General features: G+C 39.4%; 1 protein-coding gene across 15 annotated transcripts in view; it reads right to left on the bottom strand.

The window, feature by feature from the left end:
* Positions 1 to 11,471, bottom strand: part of lmo7 (LIM domain 7 protein) — a 115,994-nt gene extending 104,523 nt beyond the window's left edge. For 14 of the 15 annotated variants that reach the window (XM_031897102.1, XM_031897101.1, XM_031897105.1 and 11 more), the window contains exons 1-2: positions 11,251 to 11,470; positions 5,515 to 5,589 (exon numbers count right to left, since the gene is read on the bottom strand). In XM_031897102.1, coding sequence (XP_031752962.1) covers positions 5,515 to 5,583 — 69 coding nt within the window. In that variant the 5' untranslated portion in view covers positions 5,584 to 5,589; positions 11,251 to 11,470. Of the gene's footprint in view, positions 1 to 5,514; positions 5,590 to 11,250 lie in introns of all 15 variants that reach the window. The other variant, XM_031897103.1, reaches the window with a different exon arrangement.
* Between the last annotated feature and the right edge of the window lie 487 nt (positions 11,472 to 11,958).

Here is an 11,958-nt window from a genome sequence, read left to right on the forward strand (position 1 = left end):
CCCTAAATCCTTGGAGAGAGAGAGTTACATGAGAGGAGCAGCACACTTTGGGGAAATATTGATTACTGGTTAAGCGCAGGGTGCAAGATAACCAATGCCAGAAAACATTCAGTTCTTTAATTCATCTGTCTTTTCTCAGTTGTTTTTTTGTTGTGTTTTCTTCCTGAAAGATGTTTCTAAAAATAAATAAAAACTTGCCAACTAAAACCTAGCAAGCTTTTTATAAAGAAAATCACACACAAAAAAAAAGGCAGTCAGTCAATGGCAGAAAACACAAGCAATTTAAAGGAGAAGGAAAGGTAAAAATTAAATAAGCTTTATCAGAAAGGTCTATGTAAATACAGCCATAAGCACTCACAGAAAGGCTGCACTGAGTCCTATATCAAAAGAAACACAGGATTTCTTGTTTCCTTAGGGTATCGGACTTCCTTTCTCAAAAAAATCCTTCATTCCTGGGGCCAGAGTCTGCAAGTTCTCTCCTGCTCTCCCCTTCTCACAAGAATGCTAAGAACTCCCTAACCCCTCCCTTAGGAATTTTTGATCTGGGCTATAAGGGCTAGACTGCAAACAGGAAGCTATTTAAAATGGCAGTTGCTGTCTTAAGCAAACGCAGAAAGCTTCTAGGGCTCTTAACTCTAGGTGGCACTAATGTGGCAAATCTATTGGCAGCAATATGCCAAAATGACTTTCCTTCTCCTTTAAAGGAGAAGAAAAGGTACAATCACTGGGGGGGTGCCAAATGTTAGGCACCCCTCAGTGATTGTAATCACTTACCTGGTAGTCCGGACCGGTGAGCGAGTGGTCTTCTCCCTCCCTCCTTCTTTGCGCCTCTTGCACATGTGAGTGAAAAGGCAAACTTTAAAGAGATACTGACAATGTCTTTGCATGCTATTTATAATTTTGCCATAATAGTATTTGCCCAATGCTCTTATATTACATTTTGGCACCCCGCACAGATTATACCTTTCCTTCTCCTTTAATGCAAACACTAGCATTTTCTGGAACAGATTATCCTTGCTTGGCAAGGTAACTTTAGGTGAGCAAGCGCATGTGAGTATTCTGAGGCTGGTTGGTAAGTTACAATTTACAAACCGAGGCAACAGTATTAGCTGCAGATTCCCCCAGTGTAGCTACAAATTGCATGATTTCCACCACAGCATCACTTCTGGCTCCAGAAATTAAACAGTGCAATATTCAAAAAAGCAACACACAGATGAAACACTGAAGTAACTCCGCCTCAAGGCAAGTGTAATTTCCAGGGTTTCTTATTCCTATTTGTACTCCCAGTACAGGTATGGGATCCCTTATCCGGAAACCCGTTATCCAGAAAGCTCCGAATTACGGAATGCCTGTCTCCCATAGGCTCCATTTTAATCAGATAATTCAGAATTTTAAAACTTATTTCCTTTATCTCTGTAGTATTAAAACAGTACCTTGTAATTGATCCCAACTAAGATATAAATAATCCTTATTGGATGCAAAACAATCCAATAGGGTTTAATTAATGTTTTATTGATTTTTTAGTAGACTTAAGGTATGGAGATCCAAATTACAGAAAGACCCCTTATCCGGAATACCCTTGGTCCCGAGCATTCTGGATAATGGGTCCTATACCTGTACTTTGCACCTCATACCTTAAGCATCAATGCAAACTTGAGCAGTGTTTCAGCACAAGTTTTAAACAGAGAGGAGCATGTATTGACCTAAGTAACAGTTTTAAACAGCTTGTAAACTTGTGTGCGAAATGAGGGAGGATACTTCATTCCTAAATTAATGTTGGCCATACATAGGTCAACACTAGCTTCTAAAGGTGGCCATACACGGACCGATTTTTTACTTACAAACGACCGATTCCCGAACAATCCGATGCTATCGTTAAGTTATCGTATAGTTGGTGGTGTACGAACGATCGTCGGCCCACTAAACGAGCCGACATTATCGTCCCCAAAATCGATCGGCCAGGTTTAAAAATTTTGGTCGGTTAACGATAAAATCTGCCAGTTGGTGTGAGTGTCAGACATTTGTCTTTCAACGATTGTTCTCTGCGCATGTCACGATTGCCAGCAGCGGAAGTCAACGACATTCGATCGTACGTAGATGTACGATCGTACGTATTTTACGATAATGATGCGACGAAATCTTTCCCGAATTATCGTTGCCCGTGGATGGCATATCGTATGGGAACTCGATCGCCATACGATCGTTTGTCGATATAATTAATCGTTCATCGCACAACGAGCGAAATCGCCTCGTGTATGGCCACCTTAACTCACCCACTTCAAACCAATATGAAAGATTATTTACTCATGTGTTGGACAAAGGATGGCCTGACAAACAGATACCCAGTGATAATCCAGATATATATCATGCAAGCCTAAAAACTTTGTCAGGCAAGGACAGCCTTGGACTGGTGCTTTCTATTGACTCAACAGGAAAGACCCTATTGTGATTCAATCTTTGGCTTTGGCCAAAAAGGGCTGGTGCAGTCATTTGGCCCCAACACCCCAGAGGACCACATGAGCACAGATGCTTGTCTGGTGATTTTGCTAACTTTATTCCAATAAAATTTAATTTTTGCAAAAGCATTAATAGTATCCAATCCTGGTAAGTACCTAACTTTATTTTCTAATCAATTTAACTTCATGGGATATTATGCTTTACATTTTAATAATTCCCTGCCACGTTATGCCAACTAGTAATTCTGATTTTGGTTTGTTTTTTTATGGTTTGTTTTTTAATGGATGTGCTTTACTCACCTGATAATACAGGATTTCTTTAATGATCCAGCTCATGTTTTAGCATTTATCAAAGTGTTTGCCAAAGACAATACTTAAAGAACTAAGTAGTTCTTTAGCATTTAACTGTCTACTCAATGCAGTCAGTCCAAATATTCTTGCAAGAAATATTATACCACCTTATACAAGGCAGAACCAACCCTTTAATTTAAATCATACGCCGTACAAGGCTGTCCACTTCAAGGCATCATACTAAGAAAAATACTTTTGGATTCCCAAAACAACAACAACAACAACACTTGCCTCCAAGTCAGAAATTTAAAAATGGTCACATGCTTTAGGGCCACTGAGAGCAACATCAAAGGGGTGGTGAGCAACATGCTGCTCACGAGTCACTGGTTGGGGATCACTGCAGTAGGGCACTGCTAATGTCCAAGCATGCTCACCATGGTGCTTACATTCAAATATGTAATTATTCTATACAGTCAAATATAGTGAATTCAGTATTTATACCCTTTTAGTAATGGCATGCCAGTCACTCCCTACTGATGTTTTTATGTACCATGGACAGTCAGTTGCACACCAGCCAATGCTTGGTGCTTTGGCAGATAAGAAATTCAACAAGACCTAAACAGAATGCTGGCCTATATGCCAACTCTTTGGATTCTGTACAGAATCAGTCAGTGTATGACTGGCTAATGCCAGACGAGGCATAGGGCGGATATTTTCTGCAAGCGCTTGCTAAAAATACCGCCCTACGCCTCCTACATGTGCCTGCACCCGAATGAATGGGATACGCTCGGGTGCAGGCACATGTAGCGGAAATGCGCATAAAAACACAAGACTTTCAAACTCTCACATTTTTATGCGTATTTCCGCTACATGTAGGGAGTGACTGCTTGCCGAAAATATCCGCCCTACGCCTCGTCTGGCATTAGCCTTAAGGTACTATTAGTAAAGCATAGGAGAGGAAGGTTATAGCTGGGTATAGACAGGGTATAGAAAAACGCTAGTGACCAAGCATATTAAAGCTTTACAACCAGAAAATCTTCTGGAATGTTCAGTAAGCTTCAGCAGGGAACATCACAAGATTCTGAGCATAGTTGAGCCACAAGGGAGGGCAGGTTAACACCAAGGGGCTGATTTACTTACCCACGAACGGGTCGAAATGAGTCCGATTGCGTTTTTTTCGTAATGATCGGTATTTTGCGATTTTTTCGGATTCTTTACGAATTTTTCGTTACCAATACGATTTTTGCGTAAAAACGCGAGTTTTTCATATCCATTACGAAAGTTGCATATTTTTCGTAGCGTTAAAACTTACGCGAAAAATGCGCAACTTTTCGCGTAAGTTTTAACGCTACAAAAAATGCGCAACTTTTTACGCAACTTTCGTAATGGATACGAAAAACTCGCGTTTTTACGCAAAAATCGTATTGGTAACGAAAAATTCGTAAAGAATCCGAAAAAATCGCAAAACATACGAAAAAGTCGCAAAATGTTCGTTTTCAAGTCGGAACTTTTCCAATTCGGGTCGGATTCGTGGGTTAGTAAATCAGCCCCCAAGTCTCAAGCATGTGAATTCAAAGCGTCTGTGATAAAGAAGTTCCTGCGTTACCAGTTTAGAGTCAATGATGCAAAGCCCATTCCAGATGTAAGGAAAATTCAGTCATGAGAAAACACAAATGATAAAAGCGATCCAACCTCAAGAGACATCAAAGAGCCAAGGTTTATAGAACATTCATTCTACATTGTCAAGTGTATATTGCCTAATAATAAACAACGGATCCTCATGTGAGAGCAGGAGAATTCATATTGCGTGTTTGCGATATGTAGAGATTATCAATATTTCCTGTGCTGCTTTGTGAATTATATTTATACAAGTAATTGCTCCAGGGAAGCTTTTCAACTAATGCAAGATCCTGGGAAAAAGATGTGAATGAATGAGAAAAGGAAGTCCCTTAAAGGAAAAAACATAACTAAACTGCATGCTGTGTCTAGAACAAAAGTGTTTTTGTAACATCCACTATTTTAAAAACTTTTATTTGTTTTGAGAACTTTGGATATTTAAAATATGTGAGCTGTCTGCCACCAGATAAATGGAAACAGGCCATTTTTTGGATAATCTTGCATTGCTCTAGGCTTGTGCATATCAGCAATAGTTGGGGTAACTACTCACAACTGTATACTGAAATTGCATAAAGGGATTTTAACTGAAAACCTATGAGATTCTGAGCATGCAACTCAACAACTTGCACACTTAGATAACATGCCATAGAATTAATACACAAAGTACACAGTTTCCAGGTACAAAGGAAACTCAGCTTCAAAAGAATTACATTTCTATTTAAACGAGCAGACATAAGTGTAACAACTGCTCTTTCATAGCTAAAATGTGAGAACTCTGCTCACACAAGCTGTAGTGTAAATGGGAAGAGAAAATGAAATATTGGTACAGTCTGTTATATTTCATATTGTAAATAAAGAAGCACATTAGGCAGTCAAGTTGTTGCACGCTCCCACAGAGGAGAATAGGGAGCAACCAGACTTCTTGCTCTCCATAGGCACTAAAGAATAACAGCGGCAGTGATTTTGCGGAAGGCCTGGGGGCGCTGTACTCAGAAAAAAAATGTAGAAGGATGATACCAGGCTTCAGCAGCAAAATCCAAGCAATGTGCCAAGCACATTTATGAATCCATTATGGTGCTCAGAAGGTACCATCTGCTGTATATGTTTCAGCAACAGCTAGAAACCAAACTAAAAAAAAAGCAAGTCTTACCTCAATCCACCTTTGCGCTTCAGAATATGCTAAGTCACAAGATACCTCTGGATTTTCATTCCATTCCATGGCGAGCTGGAAAGAGATTAAGAAAAAATTAGAAAAGGGATGCAGTAATTTTTTCATAATGACGGCATCATCACATGGCATAATCAGTCTCGCCAACATAATCACATTTAAAAATATAACATTATTACAACTTGCAATAACCAAATTAAACATTTGAATGTTTCTGTTTTTCTGTACTCTGAAAAACTTCAACTATAATAGATTTTAATGGATGTAAAGGACACAAATGAAACGTAGCAACTTTTAGAAATAACGTGCACAATTAAACTACAAGCGTGAAAAATTAAGGAGTAGTTCTACCAACTGGCACCAACAGCCAACCAATAGGATTATGCACAATGTGGCCACATACATGGAAAACCATATTATCCAGCAAACAGGAAATGGGAGTGAAATGGGGTATGTCACTTCCTGGATTAAGAAAAGAAGTACCTTCCCAGCTCTGCTGCCTGAACTTTTTTTCTTGTAAAGCATTCTGTGTGCGTGTCTGTGTGTCCCAAACCTTGAAAGTCTAACCTTAATTATTTCATCCCTTTTACCAGTTTAGTTTCATGTCTCTGCACTCTCTCCAGCTCATTAATATGCCATTTCAGAACTGGAGCCCAAAACTGCACTGCATACGCAAGGTAAGGCCTTACCAGAGACCTATAAAAAAAAGCAAAATTATGCTTTCACGCCTCTAGTTAAATTCCTTAGCTTTCCATAGTGGGTGGAGCACAGAGGGACTTGAAGCCCAGGAACACAATGGAAACAGATTTCTGCTACCTCGTCTCAAAAGTCAGACCAGGGGTGAGTGCAAAGAACAAAAGGGGTCAAACAAACGTAGCTTTAATTGAATTACATTAAAAAAACTTGAAATAATTTTTAAATTAATGTATAATTACATTTTACATTTGAAAAAGCAAAGACATAAGCAATAATAATAATAATAAGGGTTAGTTTAAAAAAACTGTGGGAAAGTTACAGATATGTTATCAATATTCCAGTGTGGGCTGATAAATCTCAGTTATAAACATAAACAGGGAATTGTTGTGCTGATGAACAAAAACCCAATTAGAAAAAATATAATATGATGTGATTGGCGTTGCTGAAACATGGTCGAAGGAGTCACATGACTGGGCAGTTAATATTGGAGGCTATACATTGTTCTGGAGGGACAGAGGCAAAAGAAAAGGAGGAGGGGTGTGTCTGTTTGTTAAAAAAAGTTAGTGTTACTTTTCCTTTAAGTAAAAAATCTATTCTACCCTGCCCCAATAATTGCCCTATCCTGCACACCATCTATTATTTTGAAGGCTTTATTAGAAAATACCTGCTAAAACTTGGCTTCCGGTCATTTGAAATAGAGCAATACGGCGATGCCGAAGAAGCAGAATCCACTATGTGACTATCGACTCCTCCTCCTGCCTTCCTTCTGTATAGGAAGGAGTGGGGCTAGGATCGATAAATCGATCGTCGCATAGTGGATTCGGCTTCTTCGCAAACCCCGTATCACCCTATTTCAAATGACCGGAAGCCAAGTTTTAGAAGGTTGAGCTTCTCACAGATAGTAAAGAGTCCACCAAATTAATGGTAGGGCTATGCTATAGACCCCCTAATGTGAGCGAAGAGGAGGAGGCTCAGCTCCTGTTGCAAATAGAAAAGGCTGCTAGTTTGGGGGAATTTTACTTATCCTGCCATTGACTGGATCAGTAGTACTGCCAGGGCAGTAAATGGGAACGAGTTTATAAACTATGACAACTTTATGTCACAGGTTGTTGAGGAGCCAACCAGAAACCATGCTATATTGGATCTAGTGATCTCTAATGACCCAAAACGTGTGCAAGTGGTTGAACCCCTGGGTAACAGTGACTATAATGTTATTTCATGCGATGTTTAGTGCAGGAAACAAATATATGCTGGGGCAACAAACGCCCTAAATTTTAAGAGCAGTCCTTGGGGCATTATGTTTTCTGCTAAATACACAGAGCAGAAGTGGTTGTCATTTAAAATGATATTAAATCATTACTGAAAGTCTCAGTTATGAAGAAAGACTGGGCAAGTTAGGATTGTTTACACTGAAGAGGACATAATAACTATGTATAAATATATAAGGGGATCATATAATAACCTCTCTAATGCTTTATTTACCAGTATGTCCTTCCAACTGACACAAGGGTACTCACTCTATTGAGAAGAAAGGAGGTTCCGTTTAAATATACGGAAAGGATTTTTTACTGTGAGGGCTGCGAAGTTTTGGAATTCCCTCCCTGAACCAGTCATACTGGCTTATACATTATATAGCTTCAAGAAGGGGCTTTTTAGCAAGTGAGGGAATAAAGAGATAGCTCTTAGTACAAGCTGATCAAGGGACTGGTCCGATTGCCATCTTGGAATCAGGAAGGTTTTTTGCCTTCCTTGGGATCAACTAGCAGTTAAGTAGGTTATACCTGTATAAAGGCATTAAGGTTGAACTTGATGGATGTATGTCTTTTTTCAACCTAACTTACTATGTTACTATGTATAAGGCCAAATAACCTTGCACTATTGTTTTCAGCCACATAACTTAAGTCCTTTTTCTCTAAGATCAAGTGGACTCTGTTCTCAGTTTGGGTGCTGGGGCAGTGAACTCTTTGGCCAAGAGGATCACAACATGAGAAGAAAAAGCCTGCCAATAGGAATATGGCAGTGATGTCACATTACGAGCCAGGGTATGTACAGGAGTTCCTGAACACCAACTAAGGTAACATAGGTGGCGCCATTGAGAAGGCTATAGGAGTCAGGTACCAGGGCTCTGCAGATGTGTCAGATGTGGCATTTTCATAGATTAAAATCTTATAAAATTTCCATTTTTGCAAAAGATATGGTCTCCCTGGATCACATGGACTGAAAATTAACACATCCAACAACCCCACCAGATGCAAACATAGACAACTTTAAGAAACACTTCTGATGTCAGAACTAAAACAAGAGAAATGGACTATACCTATAATAACAATCAGGCGAGAGTCCAATCCTTCCCTCCCCAAACCCCTAACCTGACCATAACTTTACTTCTCTATTTTCTTTTTTTTTTTTTCCTTTTCTTACATGCTTTAAATGTGATTTACCCTGTTGAATAACAAACAATAAAAACAGTTAAAAAAAAAATTCAATTTTTGCTAATGACTTTATACTGGCAATATATTCAATACGGTGCATCTTGTGTGAAGGTGAACATCACAGCTGCTATGGAAAGATGCAGGCAATAAAAATCTCCCAATTTAAACCTTCCTTGTGGAAAACTGGTAGTTTATTTTTTAGGTAATACACTGTACATTATTATGGACATCAACTCTGAGCATCATTGATGTTTTATATGCTTCCAGCCCCCACAGGCAATAGTAATATAATTGCTGTAAAATTTGTACCAAAGCCACAAAACAATCCACATCTGTCATCAAAGAGATATAGGAGCCGATTTACCAACATAGAAATGTGTATGACGAGGCAACTGATATCGGCAAAGTCCTTGAATATCTGATGTCCCATTGATATATATGGGGCTGGATGAAAAATTTTCATTAGGTACTTTGAAGGTGCCCGAGCACAGGCAAACATTTAGTGCTGAATCATCAGATAGGGGAAGAATTCTTTTGTTTCTACCTGCATATATGACAATTTAGCGCTAAACATGAAAGGAGCATACAAATCTTAATTGTAACCTGTATGGCCACTATAAGTATAAAGATAGCTCACAACTAACTACCAACTACTTAAAGTGGGTAACTGCACTGGTGTAGTTTAGCATCTATATTTGTAAATGCGCACCACTGATGAACACATGGTTTAGAATTTCAGTTTATAATATTAAACACTGGGAGCTAGTTTGTCACTGTGTCTTCTTTGATGGATTTGGATTGCTCTGTTGATCTTAAAGGAACAGTAACACCAAAAAATGAAAGTGTTTTAAAGTAATTAAAATATAATGTACAGTTGCCCTGCGCTGGTAAAACTGGTAAGTTTGCAACAGAAACGCTACTATAGTTTATATAAATGAGCTGCTATGACAACACGGGGGCAGCCATTGAAGCTGGGAAAAAGGAGAAAAGGCACAGGCACATAACAGATAAGCTTTGTAGAATATAATGGGGTTTTATCTGTTATCTGCTAAGTAACCTGTGCCTTTTCTCCTGTAAATGGCTGCCCCTGTGGCTACACAGAAGCTTTATTTATATAAACTATAGTAGTATTTCTAAGGAAAACACACCAGTTGTACCAGTACAGGGCAGCATTACATTATATAGTAATTACTTTTATACACTTTCATTTTTTGGTGTTACTGTCCCTTTAATACTGAGCAGCAGAATAACCAACCACTTGTACAATATAAAATGTATCCATGCACAAAGAACACACTAAGGGCTAAACTCAACAAGCGTTTTTTCATCAGATTTTGTGGAACAGATTTAATCTGATCCTAAATGCAATAGCATGAGATTTTGTGGGATCCAACAAAATCCGATCTCCCTAGGCTGTAATGTTAAGTCGGACCAGATAGTCGGTTGGTGTTTTATTCCTGTGTCTACAAGCGACAGTCAACGTATTTCAAAGTGAAAAAAGTCACTACTTCGGCCCCATGCATTTTGCAGATCTGACGCCATCCGCGAAAAAGGCTTGTAGAGTTTAGCCATAACAGAAGAGTACAATGTTTACCATACCACCTGCCTCATTACTAAGCAATTACCAGCCTGACATTTTTCACATGACAACAAGTTCCTTGGAAAATGACTGATCACCAGACGAACAGATGTAGGAAGGAAACTTTAGCACAGCATCTCAGAAACAGTAGAGGACCCACAGCTGGGAATATCCCAATCTAAGTGGGGGAAGCAAAGACACTTTTCGCTCAAAGTGAGCTCTAATTTGTTATAACACGCAGGAGTCAGAGAAGGGGGAATTCTACAGCAACAAATCAGGTTTTTCATAAAAATAGTACTTATTTTTTAATAAAAGTATATTGGAGATATATTTCTTTTTTAGTAAAGAACCTCTTATGAACGACTTTAAAAGAAATCTAAGGATCATTGACATCTTAATCAACTACAATCTGCTTTCCAGTTGCAGCAAGCAGAGAGTTATTTCACATTCAGATTTGCAACAGAAACAGAACACACTATAGAACTATTTTTCTGAAAGCAAAAGTTAACTTTAAAAGTGCCTTTTTACTTCATACTAAAAGAAAGGTTACTCCATACTAACAGAAAACAAATGAAGGGGATATATACATACATATAGACGCACACAGGTTACATATATAGATAGGTGTATATACAGCAAACAGTTAAACGCTCCCAAGTATAAAAGCTTCTCTATAGTAACCAGACAAACAAAGTAGCCCCGCAGGCTGCAGCCCCAATAAAAGTGACTCACAGCCGGCTTACAAGAGCCTAAAGTTCCTAGTTTTATAGGACGTCTACCCAATATCCCCCATCACGTTACGAACTACAAATCCCAGCAGCCCTGGACGTTCCAGGTGAACATGGGTAGATAAATCGCCCTGTAAGCAAGGTTTAGTAGTACCTTTTTGACTTAGATGAAAAGGCAATGACTGGGAGAGGCTGGAATGCAACTGAGCCGCAGGTTGGGGATGCCGCTATGCAGGGACTAATGACATTACTAGCGCTAGAACTACTAGAACTCTTATCTCACCTTTTCAGTAAGAGCTGAAAACGCCCTGCATTCACTCAGTCCCGGAGTCTTGCAGTCAAATGATTCCCAATTTCCCTTGTACAAACTCCCAACAGAAAGTATCGCAAAAGTACAGAAACAGTCTGCGAGTCCAAGCCGCAGGTGAGCAAGGAGACTCTGCAAAGCCCCGCCCTCCGCGTCTGCTCAAAGGAAAGAGAGCAATGCCCCGCCCACTCTCGTTTCCCACTGTGCGCTCACTGAGGTGCTGTGCAATTTGAGGGGGGGGCATCAATTTGCTTTCGGCTTGAAGTGGAACGAATGTTTTAGTTTGCGCGCTCTGATTTTCTATGCAGCAAATGAACTTTTTCGAGTTACTGTAAATGTACATACTAAATAGAGCATATTCGTGTAACTACAATGGCGCCCTGATTTGCATGCAGATAGAGTGTGCATTCATATTCACCTTCACTGAAACTCCAGTCCTTGCAGGTGGCAGATGTGAGAGTATTTGCCTCTTTGTCATTTATCATCAGTTATACAACTGTATTTATTTAACTAAAACTGGATAACGTGAGGGCTTTCTCACAAGGCTCCCCTTTGCTTGTGTTAGCCACACTAGGCAGCATATTGAAGGAGTCATCCAACGAATGAAGGTAGATGAGGGAGTCATGGTTAGCTAGTTTTAGCAGCCCAGCTAGTAATCATATGCCTGGTTTCAGGGCCGCTGCT

This window comes from Xenopus tropicalis, chromosome 2, assembly GCF_000004195.4.
Source record: "Xenopus tropicalis strain Nigerian chromosome 2, UCB_Xtro_10.0, whole genome shotgun sequence".
Classification (NCBI taxonomy): domain Eukaryota; kingdom Metazoa; phylum Chordata; class Amphibia; order Anura; family Pipidae; genus Xenopus; species Xenopus tropicalis.